The sequence below is a fragment of the Bos javanicus genome, chromosome 2, assembly GCF_032452875.1.
Source record: "Bos javanicus breed banteng chromosome 2, ARS-OSU_banteng_1.0, whole genome shotgun sequence".
NCBI classification, from domain to species: Eukaryota; Metazoa; Chordata; class Mammalia; order Artiodactyla; family Bovidae; genus Bos; species Bos javanicus.
In genome coordinates this window covers 31,196,905-31,216,982 of record NC_083869.1, presented here as the reverse complement: position 1 = coordinate 31,216,982, position 20,078 = coordinate 31,196,905, and the positions used below count along the sequence as shown (strand labels likewise).

Sequence of the window (20,078 nt, the reverse complement as noted above, 5' to 3'; positions counted from 1 at the left end):
CAGATGTTTAAAGTTATCCTGGGGCAATAATCTATAACAGCTGGAAATACAGAAATAGAACACAACTTATAAGAGTAGATAATACATAGAGCTGTTGAATACATACAAATATTGAGTGAAAAACATAGCCCTAATAGGCAAAAGAAGAGAAGTCCAGAAAAGGAAGCAGAGATATTGAGTGATTGGAAAGATGAAGGAGCCAATTAGACACATACACACAAAAATCAATATCACAGGTGTCAAAGATGAAGAAAGTCTCAAGAATCTGGTGGGTGTTATACTGAGTCAAATAATGCAGTGAAGTTGAGGTCACTTATTGAAGTAGACACTTAGACAGTTGTTTGCCCAGTATTCCCTTTGTTCTTTCTGTTGGGACTTAATCCTCCACCTGTGTAATTCCTCAGAACTGCGATTTTCACATGAATCTACCTTCGCCAATGTTGGTTAAACCAGAGATAGGCATCTGATCCAAGCTATGCTAATCAGAGTCCTATCACGAGAGTCTTTAAACTGGAACTGAAAAAGAGATTCAGTGTTTTTCCATTGCAGAGGTTACAAGATTTAGAACCAACAAGGTATGGGTGATCATATTTCCTGACCTACAGACAAAAGATGCAATGAATGGTTGGGCTACATCCAATCCCTTGGTTAAAGCATTTCCTGAAGCCCAGTTGCAAAATTATCCTCATATGGTTTGGTAATTTGTCTGTTTCTTTCCATTTCATGAGACAGTCTTTTTATTTTCCTCTTAGGCTATTGAATTCTGTTTCTATCTTGTGCCAAAAAAAAAAAAGGTTTTAATTAATAAACTATGTAAATTCTTTTTTTACTTGTTCATCCATTTCAGTTTCTTCATGTAGAAGGAGGAAATGTATATGTCGGCATACACATATACAGATGTCTACCCAAGTAACATGAACCAGAGTGTGGCTAAATTACAAATGCATTTTTATCAACTATTTCTTCTCTTGTGTGAATTCTACTGAAGCATTTTATTAGGCAGTTCAGTTTGAAACAACTATGCCCTCATTTGCACAGAAATCAATCTTTATATATTCCCTTCAAAGAACTATTTCTTCATAAGCTGTGTATGTTAAAACTGCATGCTTATGGAGCCAGAGTTAGACCTCATGATTTCTGCTTTTTTTCAGCAAGATTGACAGTAAGGATTTTAACAAGTTTACAAAGGGTAAAACACCATGATCAATCAGCACAGATGTTGGTCTCAACAGTCAGTATTCATACCAGTTGAATTCTAGACCTTATCCCTGAGAACCCCTTCAATATTCCTTTAGATATTTCTTCCTCTGAGAAAAGAGGGTTAGTTCGGGGGTTCTGCATAGCACAAATGGATTTCTTCTTTGGTCTATCTGCCTTATCTCTGACAAAGTAAATAAGTAAACTTCAAATGAACTCACCAGGTTTCCTACAGTCAGCACACTACTGAATTGACCAGTCATTGGGTAGTGCTCCATGGCCATGAAGAGGGTATTTAAGACAATGCAAATAGTGATGGCAAGATCAACAAATGGATCCATAACAATTAAATTTACAAGATGCTTTACTTTTAACCATGCATCACAGCAGTCCCAGATCAAGAACATATTGGCAAATCTATACCAGCATGGTGGACATTTCTGCCTAGATTCTTCAAGTTCTGGGGGAACAATAAAGAATGAGATAGTAAATAACAATATAACCAAATTACTGTTGTTGTAGATTATACATTATTTGACAAAATTGATACTTTTACTTAGGGATGGAAGTTCATATTAGTTTAACAGACTTGAGAAGACAATTCCATTGAATATTTTCACAAAATATTTATGAAAAATGTCTTTTAGCAGAAAAAATACTTCAAACTTATTATGTTGCCTCAAGTTAAATAACTTAATTACCTATTAATTAGGTAATGGGTTATTAAATTGCTATATTTTCTTTATCAAAACAGAATTTTAAAGTAAGTTTTAGAGAACTATTAAGTGTATCAATTACTGTTTCTTTTGAAAGAGCTTTTTCAGAATACTTTCTAAAACTGTGATTATTATTAATGTATGTGACCCTTTATGCTCTGTCTCCACATTAGCATTGATCTTGTACACATCAAGATATAGTATGTTTTTCTTTTTAATATAGATTCAGCCCCAAATCTAGGTCTGTTATTCATATTTACTCTTTTTTTTTTTTTCAGAATTCTAGCCTATTAAAAAGGTACTAGTAATTTAATGGGTGAAATATATATGAAATATATGCCCATTTGCATATCCAATATACCAATAGACTAAGATACGAAATACAATTGAAGTTTTCTAAAGAATTCATGTTAGATATGAATTCTGATTGGGATTTATAAAATGACAGTACTGATGTAATATTCCTCCAAGCTTGAAGAAATGGGGACTTATTTAATGAATGAACAAGGAAGTAATATTTGTTGTCCATTCTTGTGTGTCAAAATCAACAAATATTTGTGTCAGCTCTTCATTAAAGGAATGTAATGGTTTCTGTGTATGTGGAAGATGGAGGAAAGATCTTTTCTTAGGGCTCCTGTGGAAACAGAACACAGGTTTTGATTTCTCCAACTCAACCCATATGCCTCCTCAACCCATCACCACTCCTATGCCTGGAGAACAGATTGAAGTTTTAGAGATGTTTCTTTGTGCTTCTGCATACCAAAACTTAAAAAAGGAATTTTTTTTCTCTAATTGCTTGAGGATAATATAACATAAGGATAAATCCTCGCTGATGAGCTATCAAGTGGTGAAATAATCACTCGGTAGATGAGAATCGGAATCAAAATGAAATAGAGGCAATATTAGTTGTGTAATCAATGTGATAATAGTGTTCCATATATTATCTACTTAGGTCCATTATACAGTTCTGATCTTGGGTAACTGACTTTCATAATTCCATGGGAATAAGTAATAGTTCTCCAAACTATATAATCATAGAAAGCTGACTATCCCATAGCTGCCTTCTTACCCTCCATCGTGTTAGTCAAGATGCTGGCTATGCTCATGGCTCTTTGCCTTCCGGAGGAATCTTCTAGCATCTCCATTGAAATCTGGTAAGAACTTAGCCTTCTCTTTCTGACTTCCGTTTCAGTGGTGGTACCCTGCAAACCAAATACTGATGGCTCAAACCACCCTTTTCAGTGAGTAATACAACACAACATTAGCATTTCTTTGGAAAGTCATGCCACGTGCAGTTTTCCCAAGTAACAATTTTCAAATAATAATAAAATACTAATTTATTATTAAATTATAAATACTTAAAAAAATCACAGGTGATACCCTACAGGGTTAAAACAAGAATTTACCAGTTGGGTGCAATTGTATAAGGCAATTATGTTGCAGAAATATTTTAATTTACCTGTTGGAATTTCCAGAGAAATTTTTCATAAATCATTTATTATTTCATTTAATTCAAATGAAAAGTATTTTAGCTTTCTCAATAATTAAAATCAGATTACTCTTCCCCCAAAACAAATAATAGTATTATGTAATATTAATATTAAGGCTGAATTATTTTCTTGAGGCTATATTGAAAATATTGACATATATGGGCCGATTTTTTTCTATGCACGAACACAGATGTACAATGAAATGTGTGTGCTTTCCTGAGATTTTTTTAATTATTTCCATGTGCCATCCTATAAGAAATCAAAACATTTTAGAGTCATTTAATAGACATCAGAACATTTTAGAGTCACTGTAAAATATTGGCAGTTGTACCGAAACTGCCTGTTATCAATATGTTGGCCATTAAATTATTTAATTTTAAGTATATGAAATTTCCAGAATATGAATAGACTATTATACAATTCTGGGTGAACAGACATCTGTAATAGGTTGTCATAGTGCCCATTATTTTGTGTTGAATTTGCAGATAGGAGTTTTCACCCCAAACTCTAAAAACCAGGCTCTTTTAACCTAAAGCATTTGAAAGTTAATGGTCCCATACAATTCAATTGGTTCTCAAGAGTCTATTGGTTTTTTCATTCAGTAAAATCATATGTTATTTTTAAGGACTTTCATTTTGAGGAAGTAGGATAGTATAACAGGCTAAACCGCCCAGGCCTTGATTATTTCAAATCGGTGTATAATGTCAGTAGTAGCTAATTTATTATCTATTATCACCTCTGGCCGATGTCCAGTAGGTGAGGTTAGAGCTGATGGTCCACCCACCAAGGAAACCACACCATTGCAATCCACAGTGCTGTGCATCTTCCCATTGGCTGGAAGCCCTGGCACCATCCTGGATGACATACTGGCCTGACTAACGTTACTGTTGCGTCGCTCTCCGTGTCTGTGCGGCACAAACAGTGAGTCTCTCCTGCTCTCGCTGTCTTCAAATGTACTGTGTTCGTCATCAGCAAAGTCATTTTCAGAACCGATATCCTTTGCCCGACCTCTGAAGCTGAAAATACTTGTTTTGCTATTGCGTCGTGGGGAAAACAGGGAACCACGGATACTTAACAGAGACTGAGGAGAGAGCAAGGAAGGAAAGAATGGGGACAGGGGACACAGCTATTTAATGAAAGTCTTAATATTGCAGAATCTATTTGCTTTTGGGTAAGAATAGTCTTGCTCTTAAACACGGTTTATCAAATTTATAGAGAACACATATGTTTTGATATTTTTATTAAAGACCACAATACAAATTTAAGTAATTTTTCTGATTAGGAGTTCTAATCTGCAGTTTACTAAGTGCATGACCACTTCATTTAATCTTTGCTGTAGTCCTATGAGGTGGATTTTGTCATCGTAATGTTCTAGGTGGGGAACCTGATGCTGGAGAGGACAAATGATTCTTTTTAACAGGTGACTTTCACTCCTAAATGCTATAATCTGAAAGGGCACACGACTTGGAAACTAAGTTACAGTTCAATGAGACTGTTGGCTTGAATTTAAAATATTTGGACCAAGTAAGTTTCTTCTGGATGATTTAAAAACAAAGGCATTATCTCTCCATTCTCTTTTTTTGAGTTTTAAAAGGAAGTTACTGTTATTTTCTGGGCCTTCTTGTCTTTTGCACATGGGCATAAAAGCCACAAAACTTATCTATGATGCGGTCTTCTAAATTTGCTAAGTTTTCCAGATGGCTACTAATGATTCACCTTGTTTGAGAGAATATATGCCATAGCAAACACAACAGAGAGAATTCCTAGATTGATGTAAATTACTATTCTTACTTAAAATTTCACACTAGTTTTAAAAATACTTATACATGTCTTCACCAGTAAGGGTGATGTAGAGGATAGCTTATCCTTCTAATATCAATTTAATTTCATTAAAAGGAACTGGATGATTAAAAACTTTAAAACTTGTATATATTTATGAATAAATCAAGTAGACAGTTTCTGATACTAAATAATAAGAATTTAACATGAAGTCCCTTCTTTCATTTTTTGAATGGCTTTTAAATCAGTAGCGCCAAATAATTCTTTGTTTGTTTTAGCCTTGATGATAGTTTTCAAAAACATCTCTAGTCTGCTGCCGAATATTTGTTTACTCCCTTCCTCGTTGACAATGGCATTTCCCATATTTTGTCCCCTCCCCTGCCCCAGCAACCTCTCATGACCTGTTCTAAATCTCTGTATAGCTGGGTAACATATGCATACACATACATATGCATACATATCCACATGCAGCTGGAAATATACCTAGACCTTTCCTTTCTTCCACAAAGCTTCAATGTAAAACCAAAAATAGTAATTTTGGCAGAAAAAACTATAAGGAAGGCAAACTCCCTCAAATTTAGTTTTGGTCCCTCTGCCTAATTAGGTCATGCTGATTTTATTATGCCCCATTTTTAGCTTTATTTTATGGCTTTCCCCTGACTGCAAAGCACTAGAATCATCTTTTTTGCCTTCTGTGTCAGTGATATTCTGGAAAGATACTATTCATCGAGAAATGTGCTATTCCTTTGGATTTGGTTAGAAATATTCACAGGAATTAATGACTGCTCAGCTTATCCAGGCTGAGACTGTGTCTATGTGACACTCAGTTCATGTAGCAAGTTTGTCTACCCAATGTCAGGCAGTATCTAGACTGATTTTCTAGTCATCAAAGTGATCAAAAAATTAGACATTGTGAAGACATTCATTCAGCCCTCAATAATAAGGAATGATGATGCTTTTAATCTCCTCACAATCAATTTAAATTATCAATATAATATTTTTATGTCCACACTCATGTTTTGAAACCTTGGTGTGTATTTTTAGGTCCCAGCTTTCTGGAACTGGGATTCAGTAATCAGGGGTAGGACACTGTGGTGGTGGTGGTGATGTCTGACTCTTGTGATCCCATGGACCATAGCCCGCCAGGCTCCTCTGTCCATGGGATTCTCCAGGCAAGAATGCTGGAGTGGGTTGCCATTTTCTTCTCCAGGGGATCTTCCCAACCCAGGAATCGAACCTGGAGCTCTTGCATTGCAGACAGATTGTTTACCGACTGAGCTATGAGGGAAGACCCAGGACACTGGGATCTGAGAATTCAAACATAGATTCTAGGTGATTCTAATGCAGGTGGACCTCACCCTGCACTCAGAGGAATGCCAGCTTTGAAAAGAAAGTGAAAGTGTTAGTCGCTCAGTTGTTTCCAACTCTTTGTGACCCCATGGAGTGTAGCCCACCAGGCTTCTCCAGCCATGGGTTTCTCCAGGCAAGAATACTGAAGTGGGTTGCCATTTCCTTCTCCAGGGAATCTTCCCAGTCCAGGGATTGAACCCGGGTCTTCTGCATTGCAGGCAGATTCTTTACCATTGAGCCACTATGCAAGCCCTAATACCAGCTTTGTCTTACACTAATTCCTAAGATGGTTCAATTCAATCATCTTTATATCCCTGTATTAGAATATTGTCTTTGGAAACTTAAACTCTGTCTATACATAGTGGTTGGGAGTGTGTGATATGTGTGTACATCTAAAATGTATCTGGTACATGCCTTTAATTTGCATGTTTTTATGTTGACATGTTTTCAGAGGCGTTTCAAATCCTTGGGTTTATTTGAAATTTCTGTTCACTCTTTGGAAAGTATAATAATGGGTGTGAGCACAGCTTTCAAGACAACAGAGACTGAAAAAAGAAGATAGCAAAAATAGTATTCAGAGAAAATAAACCAAAAATAACACACTAGAAGATGCAGCAGAGTGCAGGGAATACCCACAGCTGTGGCAGCCCTTTTTCTGGAGAAAACAAGCTTTTCTGCATTAAGGACCAAAAGCCCAACTTTCTTTGCCTCAGGCATGCCAAAATATAAATTCTAGGTATCTTTTTTTTTGTCTTGTTCTAAGAAGGTAAATCTGAATTCTTTTTCTTAATTTTCAGTAGCAAAAGGTAAAATCGAAGCATTTAAGTGTAAGGACACAATCCTGCATGCAAGAACTGAACTTGAAGTGAATTTGGGAAGTCAGAATGGAAGACACAGAGAATTTGAAGATGTTCTAATAGAAGCATGGCATTTCAAGTTAAATGTATGTGGCTTATCAATGTTTCCAGTAAGTCAGCAACTACACCTCGTTCTAGCCATGAAGCTTCTGTTTTAAAATAAATTGCTTCCCTGTGTTCAAACAACATTGATAAAATCTTGGCAGGAGGATTCACTTTCCATTGTTTGCCTTTAAGTACTTTTTCACGTTGTACTATGAATATGTACTCTGTATTTAAGAATAAAATACTATAATAAATGTAAACTAACACCTAAAATTTATGTTAGTAGAGGACAGGGTACTCATAATTTATGGCTAATTGGCCTTAATGATTTTAAAGATATATTTGTTTTGAACATTATGCCCTGTCCACCTTGTTTGTTTGTGTAAACAAACTCTTTCCTTTTAGAGAGTTTGTTTACACAACCAGAAACTGTAAAATGCTTCTGGTATATTTTTGCTTGTGATTGTGTTAATGTTTTGTGCATATTTTTACTGGGGTATGTAACTGTCAATGCTAATAGGCTATTTCTTTTTCTTTGCAACATCTGTTGTCTATTTTATCCATTTATCTATCAGTCTACCTGCCTATCATCCTACCATCTCCCTCTCTTCCTATCTCCCTATCTGTCTCACTATCTCCAAATATGAAATGAACTACATATAATATATGTATATACCAATTCTGTTTTTAGTATTTAAACTCTTGATTTTCAGCTAACTTCCTATTGCTGTTGCTCCTCTTGGTTCACTCAACAGGGGCTTCTCAGCTGCTTCTTGAACATTCTGGGCATATTACCACATCAGGGCTTTCCACTTGCTCTTCAGTGAGGCTAAAATGCACTTCGATAGATAGCCTGTTCTCTTGCCTCCTCAAAATCTTTGCTGCAAGGTCTCCTTTACAGTCAAGGCTTCCCAAACCATCCTATTTAATTTTTTTTAACCACCAGCTAGTGCTCTTGATTTTCTTTTCTTGCCTTTCCCCTGCAATTGTACTTATCACTTTCTGACATAGTCTGTGACTTACTTATCTTATTTATTGTCTGTCTCCTCCTTCTGTATAAAAATCCATGAGGTCAGTGAATTACATTGTTTTGTTCATTGAGTTTTTTTTTTTGTAGAACTATTTCTTTCTCTTGTGAACCATAGTAGGTGAGCAATAAATATTTGTTGGTTGGCTGACCCAGGTTAAAATAATTAGAAGAGTTAATAATTCATAGCACATGAAATTCTAATGGAACCAAATAGGGTTCTAAGCCATAACTGTACTTATCACAGATTTCATAACTATTTACTCTTCATTATGCAACTGATAAAACTTATGAGTAAAGTTGATACTATTTACCCTATTTGACTTGAAAATATGCTGAAGAATTGGGTACTTGGCATTAAATCAGAGCAAAAATAGACCGTCTTTTATTTAATTCTCTTCGAGAGAATTTGGGTCATAATTTCATCCTAATGTATCATGGAATGACACCATATCAGCATAATGGAAGATACAGTACAGTTCTCACATCAAAAGACAGAAACAAAATCCATAGACATTTCTTTGCAAAATTCATACATATCTCACAGTAATGTATCTAATACATTAGATATTAGTAATATCTAATACTCAGATATTAAAGGCAGAAAACCATGTGCAAAAAAGGTAGGTTCATTTGAGGTCTCAAAATGGAAAAGGTAGACAAGAGATTACAAAACTGCCTCACTGAAGGAAAAAGTTTGATAGGTAGGTTTCACTCCTCCTACCTCCCAACAAAGCAGATTGAGAAAATGGCCTCAAAATACTATAGTGCTTAAAACTGATTACTGTAAAATCAAAGTTATTAATGATTTAATAAAAGTCTCTTTTAAAGACAGTTTATGATATACATTTAAATAATCATATTAAATGTTAGTTCCCTGTCCCTCATTTACATCAGATGCTACAAAAATATACGAAGATACAGAAATGACAAAACAAACTGGAATCCTTAGTAGAAAGCTGTACCTGATGAGGGGAGTAGAATTTCTTGTCACTAGTTAGTCGATTTCCATCCATGGAGAAGAGGAAACTTCTTCTTTTGACACTGTCCTCAGATTCAGACTTGGGAAACCTGTTTCCCTCTCCTTTGTTGTTTCCTTCAAGATTCTCCCTCTGTCTTCTTTTCTTTCTTCGGTTCCTCCACTCCTTAGCACTTTTGGAGCTTAATTTTGATGCTTCTGACGAACTTTCCAAGAGCTCTCCTAACCCACCTATTCCACTGAAATCTCTTGAAGCAGCTGATGCTGCTGCAACTGCCTGTGTAAATAAAACCAGGCACTCTTTAGAACATGCAACTTTGGAAAACAGTTGACTGTGGTACATATGTTGCCATTTAATACAATGAACTATATTTGAAAGTGTATGTCTTTCTGGTCATTTTTATGTTTTACTACAAGAGAGTACTTAATAATGATACATTTTCACATAGTTTAAGGCAATATGTTAGCTTATGAATTAGAAAAGTCTGGTTTGGCACATCTTCTGAAGTCTTTTTTAAAAAACTCTGTTGAGATTAGCTTCATTTCAGGAAACAACTGCTCTCTTAAAAATATCTTCTACACTTTAAAAGCAAATGTTCTCTTAGTGGTGGTGTCTGGTCTGATTACTATTCCAATTCCATCCATAGGTTTGTTCCTCCCACTTGTGATTGTGAACAACTGAGTGGTATTTTTTTCTTCTAAATCTAGGACAAAAGACTTTTCTTTTTTTGTGAACTCAAAGCATTTAAAGTATCTACTTTTTACCTCTAGGGGGAAATAGTGGGAATGTATTGGCTAATTTATCCTCTTCTTCATTTGAATCACATTCAGTAGTATTTATTATTCGCATTTCTGGGTTCATGCGTACTCATCTGCTCAGTCGTGTTCAGCTCTTTGTGACCCCACGTACTGTAGCCTGTCAGGCTTCTCTGTCCATGGGATTTTTCAGGCAAGAATACTGGAGTGAGTTGCCATTTCCTCCTCCAGGGGATCTTCCTGACCAAAAGATTGAACCTGCGTCTCCTTCATTAGCAGGCAGATTCTTTACCACTGAGCCACCTGGCAAGCCCTCCCATTCCTGAGGTCATATTAATCCCAGAGTCTAACACGATTAATTTACTGCATAGCACTTTTAGCTTAAAATTTTAAATATTTATTTTTTATTATTATTATAAATAGTTAACGAAAGTTTAACATATCAGTCAATAAATACCTGTAATAATCATTCAAAGGATTATGACTACTTCAAATATTTTCTTTCCATATTTCAACACTAAGTATACTTAAGCATTTTAGTATATGTACTGCTGAAGCAAGCACTGCTGCTGCTGCTGCTAAGTCACTTTAGTCGTGTCCGACTCTGTGCGACCCCATAGACGGCAGCCTACCAGGCTCCCCCGTCCCTGGGATTCTCCAGGCAAGAATACTGGAGTGGGTTGCCATTTCCTTCTCCAATGCATGAAAGTGAAAAGTGAAAGTGAAGTCACTCAGTCGTGTCCTATTCTTAGCGACCCCATGGACTGCAGCCCCCCAGGCTCCTCTGTCCGTGGGATTTTCCAGGCAAGAGTACTGGAGTGGGGTGCCATTGCCTTCTCTGGAAGCAAGTACTACTTAAGCTTTTTAAATTTCTGCACCTACTAAAGAAACACAGCGGCTTTGAGGTAAAACATGGCATGCCAAATCTTTTGTATTTTTATTTATGTGAATGGTATTTTTAAACGGGAAATGATCTAAACACTAACTGGAGAGGATATGAAATTCAAAGCTGAGTCCTCATTAAGTATGTTCCTGTTTATAAACATAATCATCAAAATGGAAATAATTAAAATAGTAGACTACTGGTTCAACTCTTTACATATGTCATTACTGAATACAAGCAACTCTAATACAGCTGCTCCTTGTTCTATCTTCTCCTCTTCGCCACTAGACATATTCTTGTCTATTCCTATAGATAGGAATTCTGTCACTTGTGTATGTGTGTATGTGTGTTTGTGTCTGTCTGTGTGCACATTGCATATTATGTCATTTGACATAAAAAAGATTCAGTAAATGTTTGGTGAATAAGGGTAAAAAAAGGCACTATATTGTCAGTTGTCTCAGATATTGAATGCGGGTATGGGAAGAATAAGACAGACTTGACTTTTCAAGATCTCATAAAAGCTAGGTTTCAGAATAGTCTGCATAACAGAAATATATTTTAGAAAAGAACATAAAACTCATATTGAATGCTTTGACAACATTTTCTCCTTCTTGAGAAGCAGACCCTTCTAAGTAGCTTCTATTTCTGAACCTCATCTCAACTAAAAATTTTAAAAAAGGTTTAAAACTAAAGGTTCTATGAAACACATTCCATGGGATTAACATGACCCCACGGATGGGAACCATAATATTACATATAGTACTAAATATATGTGTTGGGCCAAGGAACATGTAAAATGTTTATATTGATCGCTATAGTCATTATAGAAACCTGGATCTAAAACTTGATAAAAGACAATCCTAACATTTAAATGAAACATTAATTCAGAATTTGTATATTTATAGAATGCATATAATCAGATATCCAGATTTTTTTTAATTGAATTTTTCTCTTTTTTTGGCTGAGCCATGTGGTATGCAGCATCTTACTTTTTAGTTCCCTAACCTAGGATCAGTCAAACTCGTGCCCTCTGCAGTGGAATCTTTGAGTTTTAAACGTTCAACCACCATGGAATTCCCAATTAAATTCTTGATCATGGATATCACTTTCAATGTCAGTAATGAAAGATGATAAATATTAAGGGCCCTTTATAAATATAAATAAATTTAATATAAAAGTATAAAATAAAGTGGATAAATGAAGGACTAATTTGAACAAGTTAAATATAGTTGCATAGTGCTTGATACATAGGAGATACATAATTTACAGCACTCCTTGAGAGAATGAAAGTATACACATTTCTTTTTATCCAAATAAAGTCCTTAATTTTCCTTTCCACTTTGTATAGAGAAAAGCATACAATTCACAGTGCCAAATCATTTATTCACTTGTTTGTTGTCAGGAAAAAAGGAAGTGGAAGTGGTGGTAATAGTCTCGACATAATTCTGAAACTCAGGTCCATTAAAATCACTTCCAGAATTTGTTTTGCATAAGACATGATTTCCCTTCCTAGACTGGGTAAACAGTTGGAATAACTCAAAACCAAAACAGATTTTTGTAAGGCAACAACGGTAACCTCCCGACACAACACATTTTCTGTGTCACTCGTCAGCTCGAATCTGTCACTTATTCCACTTCCAGGGATTTGTCAATTCCCTCAGAGGCAGATGTTTCCTGTCACCTCCCATGTCTGTGTACCTGTTTATACGCAGCGCTGTGACATGGCCAATGTCCTGCTTACTTAGGCTAATAGCATTACTTTCACAGTGGGTTTGCTGAATTCTTATTGTAACAGATAACAAATACGTGCTTAATATTTCCACAGGGAATAACATTTTGTTTCTCTTATCTCTGTGTGAAACAAAGAGGCTCTATAACTTACTGTATCTGTGTGTCCTTAAAAAATAAAATAAAAATATATCTGTGATTATACTTCAGTGTAAACATAAGATCCAGTTTTAAAATCTCATTTTAAAACCTCAAGACATTAACTATACTTATTACAATTCTACCCCAAATTATATTGGGCCTCTTAAATGTCACTATTTCTAATTTTGTGCCAAAGTTTACTGCTAAATTTTTCCTATCAGACCAATATATACTTCTGTGGAATATGCTACGCTGAGCACTTAGACATTTAAAGATCACAAATTAAATGCCAACACAATTATGATGACATAGCACAAAACATTTCTTTCTTTGTCAGTATGTCTTTGTCTTTTAAAGTTGTACTTGGTTTGTGAGCTGAATATGACTTTTTTCATGTCTAAACAGTGACTAGCACTTGGAGGTCTTTGAACATATATAAATAAAAATGGAAATGATGCTAGACTTCATGAAGTCATTAGCTAGATAGCTTTTGAAGAGTCACAGGTGATTAACCAGACTGACATTACACTGGAGCCCCAGTGATCTCATGGGTGTACTAAGTCTCCCTCTCTTTCTGTCCCCACCTCCCACTTCTCCGTCAGCATGGGCTATTTACTGGTCACTGTTACCTGCATTGTCAATAAGGAAGTAAAATTAGCTTAGCACCCGTGCCATCCCCATCAATATTAAAACACTGGGATAATTTACTCTGAAATCAGTTTAAACTTTTGTGTATATGAACTTAAAGCTGAATCATGATTTGATCTCTGGACTCCAATAACTAACTTTCAAGTGAAAAGAACTGACATTTTGGCTGACCTAATTAGGATATAGATAATTAGATTCTTTAAACTTCTACTAGACATAGTGTATTTACTGCTAAATTTTAAAGATTATACTCTTTTAACTGATGTAATATTTTACCCTAAAATGGCTGCATTTCAGAAGACATTCTTACTCCTGTAGTGTAGGTTGGTTTAGTATTCTCATGCACATTGCTTTTCTGTTTTTGTAAATGACAATAGAATAACCCAATGCTTTAAAATACAACTAGTATGCACTATCTGTCTATATGTGTATACACATATATATTATTTCCTATAACTTTTATTTTTAGCTTTGAAATGAAAAAATTCTTTGCCCTGTAAATAGCTACCATTTCATCATCTTACAAATGTGTTTTATTTGTAACGATCTGGAATAAACTCTTTTTTTTTTTTTTCTGGCAAAACACTAAATATATTTATAAGTCATCTTTGTCTGGAACCAAATGAGGAAAAAACAGAGGAATTTATTCAAGAGGAATAAACTCTTGAATACTTGAAATATAGGAGAAATTCCTGGCAAGCATGAGGTATATTTTATAAGTTACACTCAAGTTATCACCAAATTAGTTTATGACTTTTTTTATAGATCAATAAACTGTAACCATGATACTACTCTGTACCCAGTGTTAACAGGAAAATAGAATCAGCATGTTCAGCAACTATTAAGTATATGGTTGGTCTGAGTAACCAGATAAGCAATTCATTGTCAAATCCATCTCACCAAAAAAAAAAAAAAAAGCCTCAGTAAAAAGTACCTCTTGCTGTATGTTGTACATCTTCAGAGTAACTCAGAATTATTAAAAATTTAAATTTTCAACACACAATTCCAAGGATATACTGACATTCAAATAATGCCTCTAATGTTTGGGAACATCCATTTAAGAAAATCACTATGCACAAAAATTATTTGGATTTCTGCTTCTGGTTGAGATATAGTAACAGATCTGATTCACTCTTCCTCCTAAAACAACCACTAAGCAGCCTAGATACATGTAACAATGGTTTTGAAGAAATTATGAATGGGGGAATTGAGTTGAGTTTTCAGAAGGGTTTTCACCTAGCAGTAGGGAATAATTAGCCTTAGACTATGTTCTAAGTTATACCTAACAAATCTTCAAAGATTTAGGATCAAACTGTTTACAAGTAATTTAACTATGTTTCCAAACTAAGATCAAGAATTTTTATAGAAATACAAAAATATCCAGCACCCCGAAAGATCAAGTTTCAAGTGTCTGGAATTTAACCAAAGTTTGCAATAAATGTAAAAAAATCAGGAATATATAATCAATAATGAACAGAAATGATTAAAATTGATCAAGATCTGACACAGATGTTAGAATTAACAGACAAGGACTTTAGGACTCTATAAACATTTATTATAACTGTATTGTGTATGTTCAGTATGTTACCTATATGGGAGAAGTAAAAGAAATTCCAATCAAGCTTTTCAAGATGAAAGCTATAATGTTTGAAATGAAAATACCCTGGGTGGGACAAAGACAAATCCGATGATGCAGAAGAAAAGATGATAAACTTGAAGATGTTAGTCACAGTAGAAACTATGTGAACTGAAATGAAAAAGCTAATTCTAAAACTCATATGCAGCTACACATTTTAAAAATATATTTGACCAAGAATAGTCAATACAGTCTTTGAGAGAGAAAAATAAAGTTGGGGAGTTACCACTATCTAATTTCAAAACTCACTCAATAGCTACAGTGATTAAGAGAGTGTGGTTTTGGTGTAAAGAGAAATAAATCAATTGAACTAAATAGAATCCAGAAATAGACTTACTCACATATGGACAATTGATTTTGACAGTTTCAAAGGCTGTTTAGTGGAGAAAAAATATTTTGTTCCACGAGTTATGCTGGAATAACTAGGTATCCATATGCAAAAAAAGGGCTTCCCTGGTGGCTTAGGTGGTAAAGAATCTTCCTGCAATGCAAGAGACCTGGGTTCAATCCCTGGCTTGGGAAGAACCCCTGGAGACTGGACTAACTACCCACTCCAGTACGGTTGCCTGAAGATTACATTGACAGAGGAGCATGGTGGGCTACAGTTCATGGGGTCACAAAGAGTCAGATATGAGTGAGCGAATAACACAACAACAATAAATTTTTAAAAAGGTTCGACTCATAAATCACACCACCTTACAGAAAAATTAGCTTAAAATGGGTCTTTGATGACCTAAATATAAGACATAAAACTTGCAGAAGAAAAATTAGGAGAAAATATTTGTGATGGAGACTTGGCAGAAATATCTTAGATGCTACACCAAAAGCATGATCAAATAAACAGAAAAAAAAATCTTGATAAACTGTACTTCATCAAAATTTAAAACTTTTGCCTAAAAAAGTACAGTTAGGGTGAAAGACAAATTACAGATTGGGAGAAAATATATTCAAGGAATAGTTATCATGAAGGACTTTTTTTTTAATACATAAAAATTACTCAATCTCAATGATAAGAAAACAACCTAGCTAAAAATATGGGGAAGATAGTTGAATATCCACTTTACAATAGAATCCATACAGATAGAAAATAAGAACAAGAAAAGATGCTCAGCTTCACTAATTGTTAAGAAAATGCAAAATAAGACAAATGAAATACTGCTAGTAGAATGGTCAACAGGCTTCCCAAGTAGCTCAGATAGTAAAGAATCTGCCTGCAGTGCAGGAGACCTGGTTTGATCCCTGGGTCAGAAAGATCCCTTGAAGAAGGGAATGGCAACCCCTGCCAGTATTCTTGCCTGGAGAATTCCATGGACAGAGGGGCCTAGAAGGCTTCAGTCTGTGAGTCGCAAAGTCATGACTGAGCAACTAACACACAGGGAGAATGGTCAATAAGACTGACCATACCAAAGTTGGTGAAGATGTGAAGGATATAATTCTCACTGACATGAATTGGATTTTGATTTGTCTTTCCATGACTGTCATCTTTCAATTTATGTTTATTCTTGTAGTCAAATATTGTTCTTATCTCTTATTTCCTCAAGACATGAATGCCCCATTCTCTATGCCCCTAGCCCAAACAGCCTTTAATATTAATGAAAATTTAAAGTCGGCTCTAATAGCAGATGCCTTCTAAATATCGTGATACCCTATTGTGCTATAGAAATCCTGAAGAATGATTAAGCATAGGTAGGCATGAAGTTTTGAGTTCAAAATTTGAGATCACATTTGAGATCAATCAATACAGAATAAAACTTCAAGTGTAATTAGGGGTGAAATAGGAATATTTGGAAATACCAGTTATGTATCTTTTTTTGTATTAAACTGAAAATAAAGTTCTTCCCTGAGATTTCATAAGATAATTGCATAGTTAACTTCATCCTGAATATGTTTTCTACCCTGAGCCAATTTCCTCATGAAAGTGAAAGTGAAAGTCGCTCAGTCCTGTCTGACTCTTTGTGACCCCATCTACAGTCCATGTAATTCTCCAGGCCAGAATACTGGAGTGGGTAGCCTTTCCCTTCTTCAAGGGATCTTCCCGACCCAGGAATCGAACCCAGGTCTTCCACATTGCAGGTGGATTCTTTACCAGCTGAACACAAGGGAAGCCCAAGAATACTGGAGTGGGTATCTATCCCTTCTCTAGTGGATCTTCCTGACCCAGGGATAGAACTGGGGTCTCCTGCATTGCAAGCAGATTCTTTACCAGCTGAGCTATAAGGGAAGCCCTCAGTTTCCTCATATATAACATCTAAAAAGTTACTTTGACTCTAACTTAGGAAACAATTTCAAGTTTCAATAGCTTTTTCTTTTCTAATGACAATGCCAGTGTGCCATATGAAAAGCCAGCACCAATTTTACATCCGTGGTACAATATGCCTACTTTAAACTAAATAACAATGACAATGATGATAATAATAAAGCAGCTTTGCTTTTTATCACTTAGTACCTGAGCTTCTTCCTGTTGCTTTTTAATCTGTTCAAGCATCTGCTGAAATTCAGCTTCTTTCTGTTCAGCCTCTTCCAGTGTTGCCTGATTCTGTTCTTCATAGGCCATGGCCACCACAGCCAGGATCAAATTCACCAGATAAAACGAACCCAAGAAAATCACCAGCACAAAAAATATCATGTATGTTTTTCCAGCAGCACGTAATGTCTAGGAGGAAGAAAAAGATCAATCTCAACAGTATTTTATAAAATGTCCCCAAATAAAGGTCTGCTTACTAACATTAGATAGTCAGAAGACGAATGCTTATTAGCATACAATGTATTTGACCAAGATTATTTTTTGTTTTAAAATGCATACACACACAAGTAAAATTATTTAAGACTTGATTGTAGTGTCATTTGATGTAAGCATACACATTTTAAATTTGTACATATTGGATATACATTTGAGGACTACTAAAATGCTTTTTCTTAGAGTCTATAATGCAGGGAAATATTACAAGTAAGAACACTATTTTAATTCCTTTCGTGGAGTTACTACTTAGTCCACACCGTCTTTCCACATCATCTAGAGATAACATCTTTCTTCCCTCCTAGAGCCAATTAACCTTAAGTTGAATTTAAAAATTTTATATAATTGAATTTGAAAATCTTTTCACATGTTCTTATTACATCCACAACTATATTATAAGCTCAAGTCATGAACATTCTCTGTATCCTCCATAGCCCCTAGCAGAATGCTTCTCAACAAAGAATGTCAAAATACATGTACTGACTGAATGAACAGTTGGGATCCTAGGCACACTCACTTTATGATGGACCCTTCTCAGTATTTTAGAGTATTATAGACAAATGCCTATACTTATGATTTCATATATGCTCATACATTTAAATTATATGCATGTTATTTTGAACCTTACTGCTGTGCTCTGAATGTGAGTGTCCTACCAATTCATGTGTTAAAATCCTAATGCACAATGTGATAGTATTAGGAAGTATGGCCTCTGAGAGGTGCTTAGGTCATGAGAGTGGGACCTCATGAATGGGATTAGTGCCTAACAGAAAGAGCCTCCAGAGAGATCACTAGTCCCTTCCTCCAGGTGATGACACAGCAAAAAGGTATCGGCTTATGAGCCAGGAAGAGGGATCTTGCCAGAATGCATTCATTGTGGTGTATTGATCTTGGACTCCCCAGTCTCTATAACTGTGAGAAATACATTTCTGTTATGGCATTTTGTTATTGCAACCCAAAGGGACAAAGACATTTACCAGCTGATAAAGGTTCTCCCAGTAGTCTTGAGTCATGAGTCGAAATAGAGACAAGAAAGCCCAGCTAAAAGTGTCAAAGCTTGTGTAGCCATAGTTGGGGTTTCGACCAGCCTTCACACAGATGTATCCTTCTGGACATTGGCTGCAAGAGAGAGGAATGGAGCTGGGCTCAGCAGAGCAGTTATAGCTATTTGAATCCATATTGATTTATAGGAATTGTCAAAACCCAGAGTTGCTGTCTGTGATGAATTTTCTTGCTTTCTTATCCAGAACACTTTAGGTAATTGCTCACAGTGAAACTGTTAGCAGATGAAATTTATCAGGAAAACCAATAGAAAACTTAGGTGCACAGGAGTCCTATTTATAGATCTTTAGCATGGCAGAGCAGCAGAAATCACACATTTTTGCACTGACACCTCTCTTTTTAAAGTGGCAGCAATCAATGATTAAAAATGAAAACCCAGAAAACCCAGCCAAAAGGTAGGGAACTGCTTAATAAGTTACTTCATTAGCCACTTCTGTAAAAATTCCTAAAATACAATTTTTATTTTAGAATAATTTTAGATGTGCAGAAAAATTACAGAGTACAGAAACTTCCTATATGTCCTATGCCTGGTTTCTTGTATTACTAACATCTTAACGTTGGTATGTTTTAATCAATATTGATACATTATTATTAATCAAAGTCTGTCATTCATTCTTATTTTCTCAGTTTTTCCTTAGTATCCTTTTTACATTCCAAGACCCCACCCAGGAGGCCACGTTATGTTTAGTCAGCATGTGTCTCTAAAGCTCCTCTTGGCTGTGACAGCTTATCAGATTTGCTCTTGTTTTTGATTACCTTGACATTTTTGAGGAATATTGGTCAGGTATTTTGAAGAATTTCTTTCAGTTGGGATTTGTCTGATGTTTTTCTCATGATTAGATATTGAGGTTATGAATTTTTGGGAGGAAGATCACAGATGTAAAGTATCATAATCCTTACATCATATCAAGGTTACATGCTATCAATATGACTTATCACTGCTGATAATAACTTTCATCACCTGACTTGAGATAGTGTTTGTCCAGTTTCTCCATTGTAAATTTACTCTTTTTTCCTTGTTTTTCCATCCTGCTCTCTTTAGAATAC

At 35.4% G+C, this 20,078-nt stretch overlaps 1 protein-coding gene across 1 annotated transcript in view; it reads right to left on the bottom strand.

The window, feature by feature from the left end:
- The window catches only part of SCN3A (sodium voltage-gated channel alpha subunit 3), a 121,106-nt gene that overhangs the window by 48,336 nt on the left and 52,692 nt on the right, over positions 1-20,078 (bottom strand). The window contains exons 10-15 of the mRNA XM_061436473.1: positions 18,947-19,088; positions 17,679-17,885; positions 9,427-9,717; positions 4,140-4,484; positions 2,983-3,115; positions 1,419-1,657 (exon numbers count right to left, since the gene is read on the bottom strand). Coding sequence (XP_061292457.1) covers positions 1,419-1,657; positions 2,983-3,115; positions 4,140-4,484; positions 9,427-9,717; positions 17,679-17,885; positions 18,947-19,088 — 1,357 coding nt within the window. The remainder of the gene's footprint in view (positions 1-1,418; positions 1,658-2,982; positions 3,116-4,139; positions 4,485-9,426; positions 9,718-17,678; positions 17,886-18,946; positions 19,089-20,078) is intronic.